Raw genomic sequence first — 18,808 nt, forward strand, 5'->3', positions numbered from 1 at the left:
CTGCAAAAACTGTGCTCTTTAAAAATAACCACAAGATATTATCACTGGTGGGGGGACTTTTCACCATCACATTCACACGACACACTTGTTCCTTTTAGTTCTTTAATACAAGTGACGGAATTACAAAGAACACAGACTAAGTAGAAAAGTTGACCTCTGTGGGCAATGAAAAACAACAACACACAGCAGATGGATCGGTGAGGAGTTGAAGTGTGCGGGCAGAGAGGAGTTTAAAAAAGTCTTTAAGTAAAAGAGGAACTTCAGTATTTTTCACCCCGTAACCTGTTGTGTCGCCTCTCGTCGTCCAATCAGCCAGACTCAGAGGATTAGTGAGAACAGCATGTGGACACAAGTCAGCAAACGTTACGTCTCTGAGGTCTTCATCTCCAAGAGAGGAGCCGAGACCCCACCGTTCAGGTTAAACTGTTAAATTGCAAAAATCGGACTGAATTACGGGGGCGGTTTCGCTGTGGATAGACGCGCTCGTCCAACGCGTAGCAGCCGCGCCTTTGACCAGGACACGTGTCCAACCGGTCGGGTCCTGTGGACTCCCCGTCCAGGCGAAGAACCCCAGTGAAACCAAAATTATTGTTAAAACAATATAGAAGTCGCCCTTTAACAACTCTCTCGTTCCACCGGGGGGAAAATATTTAAAAAAAAAAAAAAAAAAATGAAAGTCACCGCGCATCAGCGATGACGTGGCGAGTTCACGCGCCTCAGTCTGTGGTGGTGCGGCGGTACCAGAACCGGGCCCGGAAGTCGTCGCTGCAGGTCATGAAGCCGGGGTTGGTGGGCGAATGGACGATGCAGCGGACGATGTTGTTGTGTCCCAGGGACAGCAGGTTCTTCCTCTCGGCCGTGCGCGAGTCCCAGCAGCACAGGCTGATGGTGCGCTCGTCCGGCAGCAGCACGTAGTCCTCCGTGTGGTTGAACACGCCCTGGGTGCGGTGCATCTGGCGGCCGCTCAGCCCCGCTCCTAAATATGGAGAAAAAAAAGACGGGACGCGGTCACATCGACACGGAGAGCAGGTCACTACAGAGTCGACCAGTTGCCCATTTTACAAGGTCACACTTAAATGCATCTTGATATAAAATCAAGGCGAATAGACATTGAATGCATCGTTCATTAGCTAGCTAGCGTTTAGCCAATGAGGGCAACGCTGCTCATTGGCTAAACGCTGAAGAGCTTTTTGACTTTCTAAGACCTCTAAACAGTGCACGTATGTTTTTTCCATTTTGGGTGTGGAAATGTAAATTAAGGAGCGGTAATTAAAACAACGATCGCATCATGATGAAATGCTAAAAAAAACAGATGTCCCTCAGTTTGAAAAGGCAGAGTGGGGTTTTTTTTCTTCCACTTCGCTGCAATAAGTGATGTCATGACTTGACTTACGTATTGGAAGGGGGGGGGGGGGGGGGGGGGGGTACTTTTACAGTAGGAAAAACATCAATGCTGTGGCTTAGAGCATTTTGTTCCTTCAACTGCAACACAAGCAGCCTGAGGCTGTTCAAATAATGCTAAAGGGCAGAAACAAGAAATGAAGTTGTGTGTGTGTGTGTAAGAGTATTTAAATGAAATGAATAACCATCTGAATGTGGATCACTTGCCCCGTGTTAAATTGATTTCCTCTCGCCTGCCTCCAAGGACGAGCAAATCAAATGCGTTGAGCTCACAACCATGAACTCATGTTCACCATCTTCACTGCGGGAACAAACAAGGGAGGAGGAGAGCTGTTGTCTCGGGCGTCTATGGGACCGGAGGCGTCGGAGGCAGCGTTAAGATGCTTTGCGGCCTGGTAGTGTCGCATCCGTTTAACATAGAGCCCACTTTGAGTGGCCAAGAGGTGTTCATGGACGACGGTCTTCTCCACGAGCTCCACTTTCGTCCCAAACTGATCACGCGCTTCACTTGCTCACAGAAACAAGGCGACGGAGCGTCACCACGGGAGGCGACGGGCGTCTCCAGAGGTAAACGTCTCCTTGGGGACGCACCCAAAGCCTCATGGGTAAGATGAGCTGTGAAATGGTTCATTTAGCCTCAATCACACTGTAACAGTTACACTCTGACGCACCACGAAGAGCTTTCTGTTCTTATTCTTGAGAAGAGACACGCTTCTTCTCATGATCTTACAAAAAATATTGACCTCAAAAAAGAAAATTCCAAAAAAAGGAAAGAAAAACGCGTCAGTCACCCTGCAACCCGCAAGAGCGAAGATGGCGCTGCCGTCCCTGTGACTCTGCGGCCTTCTACAAACAAGGAGGATCAGCTGAAGCTGCATCACTGGGCTTCTTCCTGAAAATGTGGTCAGTGTGATGAAAGCGTGCCTGCGTATTGTGCGACATTTGTGGAAAAGTTGACTTTTCTGTAAATAGCATTCGGTTTGAGTGGGTGTAAACACAACGGTTACACTTTGGTGGCGAGCGAAAAAACTGATTTGGTGAAACCAATAAACAGTCAAACCAAAAGAGTATACAATGAATTTAAAAAGTCAAATCATGACAAAAATCTTTTTCCTTAAATGTAAAAAAAAAAAAAAAAAGTAATCTTATAGGGGGAAAAGTAAAAAAATCTGAAATGTACAATAACCTGGTTGCATAAGGCCGTGGTAACATCGTGCTGTGGGACGCTTCTCTGCAGCCCGTACACGGAAACTAGTCAGGATGGATGGAGGCAAATACAGGGCAATCCTTTAAGACAATATGATGAGGTTGGTGTTTTAAAATAGAACAGTCCCACACCTCAACCCGATTGAAAGACGGTCTGCATCCAATCGGACGACTTCAGCTTTTTTACCAAGAAGAATGGACAACATTTCCATCTCCAGATGTGCAAAATGGGTGGAGACAACCCAAAAGAGCAAAAGGGGGTTCAACAAAGTATTGACTCGGGAGTGTGGGGGGGGGGGGTTGTTCTCATTATTGTTTATGTCACAATAAAAAAGGTATTTTACACCGTCAAAGTAGCCTTTTAAATGCGCCCATAAACATATTTTGTTGAATGGAGCTTGAACGCATGATAGATAAATTAAACTGTGTCAACATTAGCAGGATGCGGACAGCGGACGCTGAGCAACTCTTTGTGGTTTTCAGCAGCGTGTGCAGCGTTTTCAAGGAGGTTCAACCGCAGCTCTCAGCTACATAATGGGTGCAACCACTGGGGCAAAGGACGATCTTTTGCTTATTAATTATTATTTTGTGCAGTCTCACTCTAAACTTTAGCTTATATATATATATATATATATATATATTACATTACACACACACACACACAGATGAAAAATAGTTATTTTAACATATGTTAAAAGAGAGATCCTCCATGTTTTCTCGATGGCCATCCAGTGTTCTAATGAACTGCAGTTGAAATGCGCTGAATAATCCAGAGGTGTTGACGTCTTGTTTTCAGCTGGTTCGCACTACGGAGCCGCTGTGTCAGTAGCGTGCGCGCAATGCATCCTGGTGCATGAAGGCGCAGCAGGAGAACACAGTATAGCACAAACTGAGGAACGGATTGCAACAACGAACATCTAGAATCCCCACTCACTGGACATCGATGACAAAAAAAAAAAAAAAGGTGCACAATGCGCCTTTTAAATTTCAAGCACTTTAAAACAACGCGCGCCTCATCCTCCTTACCCGTGTACTTGACCAGCGTCCGGCCCGTGGAGATCTCCCACAGTTTGACCACGGAGTCTTTGCCGCTGGACAGGATGTACTTGGAGTTCTTGGAGAAGATGGCGGAGCACACCTCGGCGCCGTCATGGGCCTTGTCGAAGGTGGTTACGCACCGGTTGGAGACGCCGTCCCACAGCTTGATGCTGCCGTCCTTGCTGCAGCTGACGTAGCTGTTGGCGCTGGGGTTGTAGCCGACGCCGCTGATGGTGTCGGTGTGCTGGTCCAGCGGGTTGCAGGACACGAAGCACTGGAAGGTGTTAACGTCGTAGAGGCGGAGGGTGGGGTGCTGCGTGCCCACCAGCAGGAAGTCGCCTGACGGGTGGAAGGAGATCGAACGCAGCATCTCGGCTTCCTGTCGAGGAAAAGAAGAAGGGAGAATTGCATTACAAGATCATTATAGTAGTCAGTATAGAATCAAGAAATAGTTACATTTCCTAACCTTGTTTCTGTTAGATTACCAGAGATCTATTGCGTAGCAAATCATACCTGTATATGTTTAAACGCTCTTTTCGCAGAGGGCTTGGAGTAGTCAAACAGCTTGAGGGTGTAGTCTCTTGAGCCGGACGCTAGAATCTGTTCAGTGGGATGGAAGGCGAGGCAGGTGACCTCGTCCACGTGGTCATACAGTGTCCGGATCACGGGGTGATTCTCCATGTTCTGCTGCGCCGTCTCATTCATCATCACCTGAAATGTAAACATAAGCATAGGAAATCGTTAACCAAAAGCTTCAAGATTTAAAAAAGAACTCTGATTTGAAATATGCCTCACTTCGATAGGCATAGCACTCTTGGCCAGCATGCGCTCGGTGTCCAAGATCTTGATGGAAGCGTCGGCGGAGCCAGTGGCGATCAACTGGCCGTCGCGGCTGTACGAGGCAACGCGGCACGGGCCCTTGTGAGACGTCACATAGCAGGTCTCGTACTCGGACGCCTCGGGGGACATGGACTGGACGTCGGCGTCAAACTCCATATCAATGCCCACACCGGGCGCCACTGTGTCCGATCGCCCGATGGCATACTGGACTGCAGCGTCATCGTTCTCCATCCCTAAAAAAAAAAAAAAAAAAAAAAAAAAAAAAGAGAAGGTTGGGAATCACGAGAAAACGAGCCATCACGTCCCCTCAACAAGCCGGGAGTTAACGTTACCGGTCTTTGCCAGCTGCATGAGCTGCTCGGACGGAGACACGACGTTCGGCGGTTTGACCTCAGTGATGAGGCTGTTGGCGATGTTGGTGTATCCGTCGTAGAGCAGCTGGCTTATGATGAGCTTGTACAGGTGCTGTCGGTCCTTCAGGGTGGGCTTGGATCGATACATGATGCGCGGCGCGTGAGTATCACAGTACCTGGCAGAAATAAACAAAGAATGTCAAATATTAATCCTAGTTATAGGTTTCGAGAGACGGCGGTGTTACCCGGTGCGGTATATGGAAACACCAGCTAGCGGGTTGCTAGCAGATGTGCCACACGTTTGTAAACATACACCGTTGGCGGGCGCAGCTAAGCCAACCAATGAATCTAGGTGGTGCTTAGCATTGCCGCTAGTCATGTTAGCTTGGTTGCTAAAGGCTAGACTGAGAGAAAAAAACGAACTACACCCGCGAAATTGAATCCCGAGCCATGTGGACGTGTGCACTACGCGACAACGACGTTATGTGTTATTTAAGGGCAAGAGGTAGGTGGGTTGATTTTGAAATATGAACACCGCTAACCCTCTTCAAAGTTCCAACTGCCCTCCTGGACACAAACGTGCGTTACGTCGTACGCATTTACGTCCTACGTCACAGTGGTGCGCGACTCTCCGGAGAGGTTGCCTTCACGGTAAACCGAATATGCAGATTAAAAGTGCGACATTAGTCATTACATATCGCCATAATAGTGAATTTGAACAACTTCGACTGAAAAAGGAGACGTTTAGGGAGAGAAAAAGGTTGTCACGTGATGAATATTTTAAAATGTGTTTCTAAACTAAATGAAAACATATAAAAGATTTAGTTTAGGCTAACGTACGTGAATGCAACATTCATTCAAAAGCCCTCTTTTTCTCTTTCAATGCAAAAAAACAGCCCAGATACTTGCTGAAATAATTAATTGATTGACATACAACTTATGAAAAACAATTCTGATTTACAGTTTAACGAGGACACAAAAAGCTTAATATTTACCTTCCAGCGTCCAAAGAGCAAGTAACTTTTCTCTTTGTCTAAAATAGTACAAAAGTGTTGCTCTGGATATAAAACGCTGTATAATCCTCAAAACAGTGCTGATGAGTTAACTGAATTAAACAACAACAACAATAACTGTTTGAAATGGTATCTCATTTCTAAAACATAATTCATTTCTATTGTGACCCAGCAGAGGGTGCACAAATACAGCGTTGTAAGCTTCTGCTCAGGATTGAGCACAGCTTTGTTGGCATATTTGCAGTCTTTGCACAACATAGATGTATAGTTGAAGATGCCATCTGCTGAACACAGCGGCTAAGATTGAGATTTATTATGGTTTATAGTTTAGAACTGACAGATGCACGCTGTGATTGCAGCTGGTGGCGGTGGTGTTACGACTGGAGGTACGAGACAAAAGTGGCGAAGGAGACTGATCTTCTTAATCTACTGAAACGACACAAAAGAACACGTGAGTGGATAAAGGCCTCCAGCAATTCAACACCCACCCACACACAGTCTCTCAGTTGCCACTTTCCTCGCAACGTGGCTCATCGCTTCATGAGCTGGCAAAAGAAGAACGAAATGGAGAGTAAAACATACAGATGGATGTTGGTGAATAAGTCTGTTAGAGAAATGAGTCTATTCAAATGATACATCTGTCATTCCATGTGTATAGAGGCAGGCAGCTTCACAGTCCCTAAAATTATGTCATGTTTTGTGAGTTAAGGGCGAGGAACCGTTTGTCCTACCTCACTAATGTTGTTCTGCCATGATGACATTATCTTTTTCAATCATTGTCCAAGATGTACCTATTTTTGACAACAGGGTAGGATCAACATTGCTGGCAACGATTTATCCTCATAGGCTCAGCGAACAGGAGGAATAGTAAAGCATGTTCTTGCTTTCTGATCACCGCAGACCAGCAACCCCTGTTTCCTAATGACTGGAGCAACAAGGCCAATACATCAACGACAGGACAGAAATCTGTGCAAATCCATCTAGACTATTAACATACTGTGATGGAAACACTAAGCTGACTCTGAATCATACCTGAAACTCTGCTTGCACCCTGCAGGACTGCGAGCTGTGGTAGAAAGCATGCGTGGTGGGAGGTGTCTCGTTGCCATGTCAACACAAAGCATGCTCTAGATCGGGCCTGCAGTTGCCTAGGTTACCAGCTGGAGTCCGTAGCAGCGGAATTATTTTAAAAATATTTGTTTTTCTTTTAGCAGATGTCATCTGATTACTGCACAGTGGATCCCACACAATGACATAATGTTCATAAGAGAAAAAGGCTTTGAAAACATGACACTGACATGGGAGCTATTGAGAGTGGGAACATCTTTGGATTCTTTTCATGTAGCCTCATCAAAAGAAAATAGAAACAGCTTTAGCTAATCATTCATGTATTAGAGGTCGAGCATTTGGCATTTACACGAAGTCACAACCCTGAATGCCACAAACCCATCGGAACCAGTCACGACTCTTCAGATGGACTGCTAGCTCGTTTGGCAGCTAAGCTAGGGCCACGGTTGGCGTTGTTAGCACTGTTAGCTTATAGCTATGGGCTCATTTTTTGCCATATTGAGAGTAGTGTGAAGGAAATGGATATTAATGTGCTATTAAGCACCTTTTAGCGACCGTCATTTAACAATTTTTAAAGCTTTTTTTTTTACAGGATTTTCTTCTACTGAGATTCAAGATCTCTTTTTGCCGAAGGAGTTCTCTTTGCAGGGGCACCATAAACAAAAGGTCACATAAAAGAAAAGCCTTAAAACTTAACTTAAAACCAACTACTTGCTACTGCAATTGCTACAAGTGTCCGGAGTCAGCGTAGAGTGTTACTTCGTACCCGCCGTGTCAGCATCTAAATCAGAACAATGTCTATTGGCAGCTTAATTTAACTTTTCCTCTGCTCTTCACATACTGTACACACAGTGTCTTTTTTACAAATGAACAGCATCATTGTAAGTATATCTATATATAAGAACATAACTTAAACATACAGTATTTACAACAGCAACAATGATATTGAGGCAAAGTGCCAATGAGGGTTTTGGTGGTTTTGGCATTCCGGAGTCTGAACAGTTTGGCTGTGACGGTTCTGCAGTGATCCTTCCTGCCCGTTTTCTGAGTTCTCAGTAAAATGTAAGGCTTTTATAAAAACGGCACTATACTGTGTGAACTGGTTTTCCCTCTGCAGAATAATACATGCCGCGATGAGGGGGCCTCTGGTTGGAGGTGGGAAATTGACTCCAGCCACTCACAGCCCATCCATTTGTTCAGTGCCTGAGAGAGCCAAAGCAGTGCATCAACAACCATCGCTGCACCCGCGTCTGTGTGGGTGTACGAAACACAGTGTGTGGGAGGAAGTAGGTAGGTGGGGGAGCAAGTAGGCCAAATAAAAGTCTCTCCAACTGTTGATGGTGAAGTCCGTCAGCCAGCCAGCGGGACTGCTGTAGGTGAGCTCGCCTCCGTCACCGCACTTCCGCTTCCAAGCAGTCGCTGTCACTTCTGCACTGACTCTTTTGTATTCGACTTAACGCCTTCCATCTGTGCTGGGGGCCTCGTCTCTCTGTGTAATCTCTGTTTTCAACTTGTCGTCCGGAAGTCTTTGTTTGACAGCTACACACCCACCCAGCCAGCCAGCCAGCCCCCTTCCCTCCCTCTCCTCCTCTGCCTCGACACTTTCGTAGTGCATCTTCTCTCTCATTTGCATTTGTTCCGCTTCCCCAATGAGAAACGGTTTCCGTGAACGAGCAGTGAGGGATCGCGGAGGAACACATGCCTGGATGACAAAACATATGGCAACGTGCACCGCGGTGGGGGCTGTTGGGTGGAGGAGCTCTTCTCAGCTGGACTATTGTTGCTGAGTGAAGTACCGAGGGGGGAAAAGTGAGGTAAGGGAATTATGTGTGATGGTTTTATACAGTTTTGTGTTGCATCTGACTTTGGGAATGTTCTGGTTCATCGTTCTGTTATACTTACTTACACTTTGTGACGGCAACACTTCCTCTTTTCAAACATCCCCTCGTCTGACCTGTGTTTACATTTTCACGCCACCCGTTCCAGCCGGCGATTGTTCGTTCTGCAGGCAGAAGCTGCTTTTCTGTACAGTTTGACCTTTTTTCTTTAAACCCAACTGCTTGTAAAGTAAAACATCCTTTTGAATAATTGAAAAAAGTTGGGATGCACTGATACTGATATCAGGTCCATATCACCTGAAACAGCCAGATAGTGTATCATGACAATGGGGCCGATCTATTAAGTGCATTCATACACTTAATACATTGCATACTGGAATTTTGATTTTTCATTTTTCATCACGTCGGTGCGGTTAAATTGTATTCCCTGTTATTTTACAAATTTACTAGTGCCATTTATAATATTAGCATTAAAAAGTAACATTACATTAAAGTATTTATCTTTTTAGATTTCATTTTTCAATGTTAGGAAAGCGATACTGCTTCTTAATTAAACACATGTATAGAAAGCACGCTCAGTATCGGCTGGTGCTAAAAGCGAGCGATCGCTATTAGGTCAAAAATCAGTTCATGAATCCGTTCATCTCCAATTAAAATGCCAACATGGAGTTGTGTATGTAGCAATATGACATAATAATATGTCTGAAAGGAAGTGAAAGCACATAACAGTAAGAGGGTGGTTCTTAGGTCAATATTCTCTGCAAATACACTGATGTTTTTAGTCCAGAGACTAACTTTTCCTAAATTCACAGCGCCAGAAAACTCTCCATCGCTCTCGCTGTACAACCAGCAAACCAGGCACTAGCTAACTGCTCCTCTGTGGGTGAAATAGGAAAAAATCGCTTGGAATATGCACGGAGGTGCAGCATCGCGGCAACAGGAAATCAAATTTGCTTGAGCTAATACCGTCTGCTTCCTCTTTTCTCGCCCTCATTATGCTCCGACTACATTTCTGCACAAATGTGACATTTGGACTGGAGAGAAAGCCGCCACGTGCCACTATGAACGTCAAGGGTGTGCCGTTTAATTGGCGGAGCCTGGTGACTGAGGCAATTGCTAATTTCCGCAGACACATCTCATCTGGGAGGATAAAAGCCTCTGATACAAAAATATCTGCTCTTACTCCCTGATGTCTTTCTCTCCACTCTCCGAAATCAATTCTATCTATGTGTTTGTATGGATTTCATTAACAAGACATGCAGACTGGATTAAGCCATCTGCCCTAAAGGGCACGGTCATCAACAGCTTCAGTGCATTTATTCATGCTCCTTTTTTTTCTGTTCCACTGGGTGAGAACCAGACCTGTAAAACATCCCCGCTTAAAATAGATGGATCGGCCTTGTTTGATCTGAGGCAAAGCCAAGGTATAATACAAACTGTTCTTATCTCACAGGTAATTGGAGACCTGGCCCTGGAACATCACGACAGCAGCAAGGTTACCATGGAGACTGGCAAGCAGGGGTTGGCGAGTGCTCTAGTGCACATCGGCTGCGTCTCATCGCAGACAGAGAAAAGGACGGACATCCAGGCCCCGCTGACCGCCGTTTACATCCACGCGCTGCCCGCTCTACCAGCGCAGCCCCACCGCCTCCAGCCTCAGTCCTCAGCCGCCCAGGAGCCAGCCACGCTGCACATGGCCGTGTCGCCGCTTTACTCCAAGGAGACGCTCCCTTTCCTGACCCTCCATATACCGGGTGGACTGCAGTCCCAGCCGGCAGCCGCCGTTCCTGCAGCCAGACCCAAGTCGGCAGGAAAACACGTGTGTCCTCACTGTGGGCGGGACTGCATGAAGCCTAGCGTGCTGGAGAAGCATCTCCGTTGCCACACCGGGGAGCGGCCTTACCCCTGCATCACTTGTGGAGTCTCCTTCAAAACTCAGAGCAACCTCTACAAACACAAACGTACTCAGGCTCATGCCCGCCTCTCGTCTGAATCAGAGAGCCTGGATGGCAGTTCCGGCTCTAGAGACACCTGCACCTCCAGTCTGTCGATGGATGACCGCAGCGAGGATGCGGGCAGCATGGACAAGGAAACCATATCAACTGCTGCCGAGATCGACTGTCCAGCCGTTCCTGCAAGGGTCTATTCTGTAAAAACACAAGGTTCTCTGAGTGGGCAGCATGCAATGACCTCTGCCGTAAATGAGACGGAAGCACAGGGGAAGGAAGTAGATAACCAGAAGTTGGAAAACAAAAAACATCTTCCCCTGCAGAGGCAAGAAGCCACACTGTTCTCTAAGCAGTGGGAGAACTCTGTATCCAAAGGGAAATCGCAAAGCCATGAGAGCACCGACTCGGGCTTCAGTGAGAGTAGTGAACACTACCCGAGCCCTGTCAGCGTTTTACCTGAGCACAGTATGGATTCTCCTACCGAATCAACCAAGGAGCACCTAAAAGAAACCGCTAGGACACAAACGCCGTCTGGACCAGGCCGAGGCGGACCAGTACCCAGATGCACCGCAAAGGAGCAGGAGCAGAAGACGCTAGAGGAACGCATATCTAAGCTGATTTCGGAGAATACAGCTGTGGTGGAGGACAAACAGCTGGAGCACGTAAGGCCGCGGAAGACCGTTCTGTCGAAGCAGGGAAGCATTGACCTCCCAATGCCGTACAGGTACAAGGACTCCTTTCACTTTGACATGAGGATCAGTAAGGCTCCGAATGTCGGGTCCCAGAGGAGCAGGCACGCCGGCTTCTACAGCTCTGTGCCCACTCCAGGATCCGACAGCGTGGAGCACGCCCCCCTCACCCGCAGCAACTCCCTCCCTTACAGCGTTGCCCTCCTGCCGCCAGAGAGGAGCAGCCCAGCCTCCTCCTTTCAAAGCGATTACGTAACCGCGCGGACGGGCAGCTGCGGCCAGATCAATCCAACAGGTTTCGCGGTGAAACCCGCGAACCAGCATCCGTCCGCCCACCGGCCACTGGTTCGGCAGACGGCCGTGGACGGCCACCACGCAACAGACGGCCTCTTCGCGAATTCATCTGCGGAGGAGGCGTGCGCCGGCAGCCTCGGCTGCGACGGGGATGGCCGTGACATTTGTGGCGAGCCAAGCAACAGAAAGTTTCGCAGAAAGAAAGCACAAAAGTTTGCATATGACAAGTGGTACATGTACGGGGGAGGGACATTCAAGAAGCTTTACAGCACCGAGAAGGGCAGCGGCGAGGGCGTCAGCAAAGGCAGGAAATGTCTGGCAAACAAGGAGCCCGAGGTCGATCAGAGCCCAGCAAAGGGCTTAGCCGATCAGAAGGAGACGGCAACGACAATAAACTCCACAAGCAGCAGTGCGACAGCGTGCCAACAAGGCCTCTCGCCTGCCAAACTAAACCTCCTCTCTGCCGTGGATTGGAATGTCAAGGCTGGCCGGGTTCATGCATCATGCAGCTCTCTCAAGACTCCACTCCGGAGAAACCGGTCTTTGTCAGTGCTGCCGTCATCGCCAGTTGGATCATTGGTTAGCCAGCAGACCAGAAGCATGAGCCGAGCAGAAGAAGGGACGACGATTGAAAAACGCACCGACTCCAGATCGCGGTTATGTGGAGCCCAGATTCCCTCAGACAGGAAAAAACAGAAAACTCACGATAAAATAATTTGCCCTCTGCAGATGGAAACCGAGCCGAGCACACCGACCCATCCCCGGCCTTTGGTCACTCGCAATGCGCCTCAGCAGGATACAAGTATCAGCTACATCAACCTGCAGAACAATCAAACACACACCCAGCTTACAGCAGCTCTCTTCCCATCGTGCGTAATCTGTACAAATACGGCATCCGTCAGCTGCTCGCCTGCCATTTCCACATTTGCCCCTTCGAAGGCCAGCTTCCTGCCTAAGTACCAGCTAAAGTTACCTAATGCCGCTGAACCGGATTCCAATACTTCACTGCGTGTTGTGGATAAACTTCCAAGAACTGGTGCCCGCGCTATCACCTCTGCTCTGTCACCTTCTCTCACGGAGATGACCTCGCCCTCGGTCAAAACCTGGGATAAGAAATGTGACGTCCCCCGTCCAACTAGTGACATTATAAAGACAAAGGCTTTCAGTTCCACTCCAGACCAGCTGCCTTTGCCCTGCACAGCCGCACCGCTTTGTCGGGCTGAAATGCCAGCACTGAATCTAAATGCAACAGCTTGTTGTGCTGTCGTGCACAAGAAATGTTCGGCAACCACAATAACCACGACCTGCCTGCAAAATGTTCAAGCAGCATTATGCAGCACTTCAATACAACCCTCTCAATCTGCAGCGGGCTCCTTGTCTCTGCAGCTACCCACACCCGTTTCACAGACGCTCCCGCTCCTCCCTCCTACCACTACCATGGCCACGTGGGAAAATCCGCCGCCTGCTGCTGTCACGACGCCTTTTGCACCGGGTCCACCTAACCTCAACCCTCTGTCACTCACGCAACTCTCGGCTGCAGCAGAGCCTTCGAACAGCGCGTACACCAGCCCGGTCGTACCTTGTCACATAGTACCGTTTGACCAGATGCAGCCGGATGACCGGAACGTGTTTCACGTTCACACGGCGGACCTCCAGATCTGCTTTCAGATCATATCTGACGAGCAGCTGGCGCTCATTGAACCCCAGATTGAGAGGCAAGCGGGTAGGGTCGTCTCGCAGAGGCGTGATGCAGAAGTGATCGAGAACTCGCCTCAAAGTTCTGTTGCAATAGAAAGTAGCAACGATGGAAGGGGCTGTCAACCGCGAGGACATCAACAAGGGTTTGACCAAAGTGAATCTTCACTCGACACAAAGAGACTAAAACCTCAGCTGTCTGCACAATTTGGGGCGGCGGAGCCAAATCTCCACCTGGGCGAACGAAATGACTCCCCTCGGGAAACGGAATCAGCCCGATCTACACACCCCGGAGCCGGAGCCGCGCCGCTGCGCCCACACACATACGATCGTGTAAACACGGCCGCGGTGACTCAGAGCTGTATGGGCGATGTTGGGTCAAGTGCTGCTTCGCTCAGAAGTGCAGAGTCAGAAGGGAGCCGAACCTCTGAGCGGGAGCGAATCCTTTCTCTGGCCTGTTGTGCAGAGGAGCAACCTCTGCCGGACAGAAGGGTCAGCCGAGGCAAAGCAACCTCTCAAACCGTCTCCGGCCAACGCGAGCTCGGCGAGACCCGTCTCTTGCCCGCCGTCTGTCGTGCAGGCACAGTCAGAGCCACGGACGAAGTCTCTGCATGCAACAGCAACAGGCCTGAAAGTGGGGAACCCGATCCCCCTCTGCAGGCTGGACTCGGTCAGGCCTCCAGCGCTTCATGTACTGATGAACATCATGGGTCTGTGTCCTCATTTCCCATCAATAAATGCAAGTTGAACCCCCAGACGTTCATCTGCTGCAGCAATCCAACGGAAACCGCTTTATCAGAGGCTCCGGATTCATGGAAACGTGCAAACACGGGATGTGACAGGACGGTGCAGCCAGATGACTTTGTCTCTTCAGTGTCTAAAAGCAGCCCAAGTATTCAGAGCCATCCTGCAGGTATATCTAACTACTTGGATTCTATTAAGTATTCTACTGTGAATCATATGCAGAGCAATATGTCATGTTGTCATCTTGGAGACCAGAACATTGGATTTAAAGGCTCCCAATACAGAACTCATGCACTTATTGTAAGTCGTTTTGGATAAAAGCGTCAGCCAAATGAAAAATGTAAATGTTAACATTTACTATGAAGGTAAAAAGCTTAATTTAAGGGTTGTTTTCTAGTGTCCACGATTCTACGATGAAGAAATATAACCCTAAATATAAAGTATGGACATGGATTCCGACGTGTCAATCAGGAACCACTTTTACCCACAAGGTGGCAGCATGAGATCAGTGCTTCTGCAGAATGGAGGCCTCGTCCTAACCCGGTTTTGTGTACGCAGAGAATCCCCAAAACCTGCAAATGGCACTACTGTTGTCCTGGTGTCCTGGTGTCCTCAGTATTTGTCGTTGTCAATCCACCCTTCTTTGAATTACAGACGTGGTTTTTGAGGGGAGCACAGGGAGCACTGACTCCCCCCACAGTGAAACTAGTTTATAGTTTATAGTGGTCCTGGAAACCCAGATTATTTAATTGAAAGGAGTTTACACAAGTTGCAAATGAGACATTCTCTTATACAATATGCACCAATTCCCATAACAGAAATCTGATCGTAGGACGAAGCATGTTACAAAATGACCATTTTGTTTTGTTGACGTATTAGAGTGAAAAACTTTTGCAAGGGGAATTAAATATTATTATAAATATAATTAAAAGTATATTTTGGCCATGTTATTAGGAATAGAATAAATCAGGCCTTGAACAAACTGAGAATAAACTAAACTAAAAACAGAGAATACAGATGGACAATACTATAAATTATATGTACCCACGTTTCTCCACGTGCGAATAGGCGCTTCCTTCTGTTAGCGTGGTGTCTGACGACATAAATAATGCATTGCTTGCTGTACTTTCATTCATCACGATGGTTTATTTAGCTTCGACTCCATTTTCTCCTCCTCCAGGCCTCATGGGGGGATGTGCGGCCCAGAAGGAGCTGCACGCTGCGGCACGCGGAGGGACGTCAGGGAAGCCGGGCAGCCCAGACGGGAGGCCGAAGCAGAGCCGAGAGGCCGGGAGGACAAACCCACGGCGCGCGGAGGGGGAGGATGAGGACGGACGAGTCCACAGGAACAAGGCCGAGTCCACCTGCACGTACACACGTCCGCCAGATATGTTGGAGGTGAGATGAAATGAATCCAGTCAACGCAACGCTAGATGCAGGTTACATTTCGCACCTTAAGAAGACCTGTAAACCCAGAATAGATCATCTGGACCGGGGACCAACCCTTAAACATGTTCGCTGTGTGTGTGTACACACTCCTCACTACACAGTAGATCCTGGGGAGAGACACCGTAATGATTGCGTGTTTTTTCTCCTGAAACAGCTGCACCACAATAAATATGTGATCCCCAAGCAGCCTTCGGACAGAGAAGAATGTGGATTGAGGGAAACAAAAAAAAAAAAAAAGTGAACTAGACGAAGCAAAAGCAGATGGATGATTGTCGCCTCGCCGCAGCGCTAAAAAGCAGTTGAGACCAGCTCTCGGCATCAGTTGATGGATTCATGTCGCCGGGCTTTGCTCTGCGATTCGAAAACAAAACCCTGATAACCGGGTGGGTGCGTTAAGCTCGGCGGTATTTGAGCTATGCATGAAGATAATGCGGAGGGTCCCGGGGACGGGGACAAGGGCCGTGTTATTGTCGCGGTATGACGGTGAACTTCTTGTCTTATTAACAGGAAGAAGACAGGGCGGTCAACTCGGGTCCCGCCAAACTCTCTTGGCCGTCCGAGCAGCATCTTCAGCATTTTTCCCACACGCACTCAGGAATGTGTGAGTGGCCCCCACGGAGCCCCCAGCGAGCGCAGAGCCACCTCGATTCACAGGTGGACACCAACAGCTTCTGTTTCTCACACCAATACTGGGAAAGCAGCAGCAGCCGCATCCATAACCAGCAAGCCTCATGGGAACCCAGCGCCAAAGCGCCGGCCCAATTAGCGGAGGCACCAAGCGGTTTCTCGCGCGGCACGTCCGCCCCTCGGCCTGCGGCGGCGCTCCCGCACCGGGGCCGAGAGCGGAGCAGCGTCAGCGCGCCTCAGCGAGGGCGGGCAGACGCTGAGTGGGCACCGGGGAGCCACCAGAGCCCGGGTGTCTCGCCTGATTCTTGTTCAAACTGCAACGTGCTGGATGACAACGACGGGCCGCCAACGCGGCGTCTCCCGTCGCCACCACCCGGTGGCGACAACGACGCCGAGGACGGGTCTTCCTTCTTTCCGGGCGAGGACGCGAGCGGCGCGGCGAGGCCGCTGCAGAGGTGCCTGGACGGCACAGGAGACATCAGCAGCAGCGACGATGAAGGGAAGCTCATCATCGAGCTTTAACCCAACACACACACACACACACACACACACACACACAGCTGCCATTTGGAGTTTTTGCTGCTACAGATTTATAGCTTCACCAGTGAAGCATAGCTGGGAACTACGTGTGTACTCCAAAGAAGTCAAAGTATGAATTAAAATAATCAACACTGACGATTTTATCTGTTACTTTCAATAGTGCATTTAAAGGGAAATGGGTTTGCAAGAATGTCCCGTGGTGCCATTAAGTTGAATTACACGCTGAGTAGGAAACACTGCTTAGGCGCTTCCAAGTAGTAAATTCCAAGTCTGACACACAGGAATTTCAATATCTCCCACGTGGAGCCGAGAGAGGCGGCCGTCACTGAACCGAGCACACGACGTCGCACGCAGTGACGACCCGACACTGACAACAAGGGGGCCGATTGTGAGGGTTAAAGGCCGTAAAGTCGTTTGTATATTCTGTCACTGTGTATGTGATGAGGCACTAAGGAATGAACTGCTGTGGACGCAACATCAGCTGGGATCTGAAGGTCACACAATAACACAAACAAAGCAGCTTCCATTTGCTGAGAACAATATAATCACTGTTATAATACGCATTGTATTATAGGTGCAAGTTACTTCAAGTGGTCATAGCTTTAAATAACGTGGGTGTTTTTTATACTTACGAAGCAAACACACAGGTTATAAATGTGTCTTTGTGTCACTTAAATCAAACGATGAACACTGATCATTACATTGTCAAGAATAATAAACAACCAGGACATTTGTCACCCTCTGTATTTATATAACGCCTTGTCAACGCGGGCCTCATATAAAATGCTGCCAAATGTTGCACTACTTCCTCTCTGCTTGTTCGTGCTTTCACACACACACACACACACAGTCATTCCTGTTGTTCTGCACACACTCACTGGCATTAATTGCACTCTGTATCATCCTGTAACCTCCTGCAGACAGCACCTGTGTGTGTGACTCATGTGCACATGCTGTTGGCTGAGCTTTGTCACGAGTGAGCACCTATGATTAGACACGGACGGTCACGGCGGCAGGAAGCGGGTGCATGTGAACGACCCGCTGCAGAATTCCACAGCGGTAACTCACGCTGACTCGCTTGTCGACCATTAGTGGTCATAAAAGGTTGTGAACTTGACAGGTGTGCAAGTTCAATCATCATTGTGTTCATTTTCGAAGGGGATATTCTTGTAGCAGAAAGCTGACAAAAAAAGAAAGAATTAGTCACAACTTTATTGCACCTCGTTTTGATTGTTCATGCATTTAGAAGCTGCTTTGAAGAGCTTAAAATGTTGTGGTGATAGTGGTGGTTCATGTGAACTAAGAGCAGTAAGATCTGCGCTCTGGAGTCTAAGAGTGTTTCCTGTGGACCTCCGTGATTTCATCTGCTTTCACCAGAAGCATTAAGAATAACTAAATGGAAAATCTTCTCGCTGATTTTCTTTTTTTCTGATGCAGAACCAGGATTAAAGAAGACAATGAAAACAAGTTCTCACCATCTACTCCCCACATCCAGTTGAAACATGTTTGATCCATTTAAAACGCATGTATGGTGTACGAGGACACAGCAACACAAAGGCTTGATGAGCGTCGTGAGTTCTCTGATTTGTTTGCACCATGCAGGCCTCTGCGCGGCCCAACACGGCAAAGATTCCTTAGAACGGCGGAGAGCCAATGTCAGACAATCATCACCATCAATGTACATGTGGGGATCTGATGGAGTATTAAAGAATGCACTGAACAAATCCCAAGTTGAGCAACGGCTGAGTGTCGTACAGCCTTTTAGGGTCGATCAAAGCAAATGCTTGTGAACGGGCCAAAGCTTTAGTGCTCAGCGTTATTCTCACAATGTCACGGCCGGCTGAGATTTGCCCAGAAAAAGTCTAAAATCAGGCTTCCAACCATCTGTGGAATTTGAGATTATACTGCATTAAAAGGTGAGGTTGGCTGTGTTATCTCTGCTTTCCATCACCAACAAATCTCCCCCCAAAAAGACAAAAAACATCAGGGAATTCATAAAAGCAACAAGTGCCGTTAAACTCCACTACCCTGTAAAATACAGGGGCGTATATCTTTTCCATTGAC

The 18,808-nt window shown here is 48.2% G+C and overlaps 2 protein-coding genes across 4 annotated transcripts; one reads left to right on the forward strand and one right to left on the reverse strand.

Annotated features, from left to right (window-relative positions):
- Positions 1 to 88: 88 nt before the first annotated feature.
- cstf1 (cleavage stimulation factor, 3' pre-RNA, subunit 1) lies at positions 89 to 5,514 on the reverse strand. 2 transcript variants are annotated; one of them, XM_040203590.2, is made up of 6 exons: positions 5,381 to 5,514; positions 4,818 to 5,014; positions 4,441 to 4,718; positions 4,159 to 4,356; positions 3,634 to 4,024; positions 89 to 976 (listed from the first exon to the last, which is right to left on the reverse strand). In XM_040203590.2, exons 2-6 carry the CDS (start codon positions 4,984 to 4,986, stop codon positions 717 to 719), a joined length of 1,296 nt encoding a protein of 431 aa, XP_040059524.1. In that variant the 5' UTR covers positions 4,987 to 5,014; positions 5,381 to 5,514; the 3' UTR covers positions 89 to 716. The 2 variants fall into 2 exon arrangements, with proteins under 2 accessions (XP_040059524.1, XP_077948374.1); XM_078092248.1 differs by lacking the exon at positions 5,381 to 5,514 and having other exon boundaries at positions 4,818 to 5,015.
- Positions 2,167 to 17,548, forward strand: znf831 (zinc finger protein 831). Of its 2 annotated transcripts, XM_040203585.2 has the most exons (6): positions 2,167 to 2,304; positions 6,211 to 6,302; positions 8,037 to 8,733; positions 10,211 to 14,297; positions 15,309 to 15,526; positions 16,085 to 17,548. In XM_040203585.2, the coding sequence occupies exons 4-6, from the start codon at positions 10,259 to 10,261 to the stop codon at positions 16,724 to 16,726; spliced, it is 4,899 nt and encodes a 1,632-aa protein (XP_040059519.2). In that variant the 5' UTR covers positions 2,167 to 2,304; positions 6,211 to 6,302; positions 8,037 to 8,733; positions 10,211 to 10,258; the 3' UTR covers positions 16,727 to 17,548. The 2 variants fall into 2 exon arrangements, 1 of the variants encoding a protein (XP_040059519.2); XR_013453214.1 differs by lacking the exons at positions 2,167 to 2,304; positions 6,211 to 6,302 and adding an exon at positions 15,732 to 15,960 and having other exon boundaries at positions 8,536 to 8,733.
- The last annotated feature ends 1,260 nt before the right edge of the window (positions 17,549 to 18,808 follow it).

This window comes from Gasterosteus aculeatus, chromosome 17 (assembly GCF_964276395.1).
Source record: "Gasterosteus aculeatus chromosome 17, fGasAcu3.hap1.1, whole genome shotgun sequence".
NCBI lineage: Eukaryota > Metazoa > Chordata > Actinopteri > Perciformes > Gasterosteidae > Gasterosteus > Gasterosteus aculeatus.

What these genes read in the sequence shown, in the direction of transcription:
- cstf1 (XM_040203590.2), bottom strand. Translation starts at nt 4,986, where the DNA reads ATGTATCGATCCAAGCCCACCCTGAAGGACCGACAGCACCTGTACAAG. An exon ending in AGAGTGCTATGCCTATCGAA is followed by an intron (nt 4,357 to 4,440) that starts GTGAGGCATATT and finishes TTTACATTTCAG; the next exon opens with GTGATGATGAATGAGACGGC. An exon ending in GACGCTGGTCAAGTACACGG is followed by an intron (nt 977 to 3,633) that starts GTAAGGAGGATG and finishes CTCCATATTTAG; the next exon opens with GAGCGGGGCTGAGCGGCCGC.
- znf831 (XM_040203585.2), top strand. Translation starts at nt 10,259, where the DNA reads ATGGAGACTGGCAAGCAGGGGTTGGCGAGTGCTCTAGTGCACATCGGC. An exon ending in TATTCAGAGCCATCCTGCAG is followed by an intron (nt 14,298 to 15,308) that starts GTATATCTAACT and finishes CTCCTCCTCCAG; the next exon opens with GCCTCATGGGGGGATGTGCG. An exon ending in GTCCGCCAGATATGTTGGAG is followed by an intron (nt 15,527 to 16,084) that starts GTGAGATGAAAT and finishes TCTTATTAACAG; the next exon opens with GAAGAAGACAGGGCGGTCAA.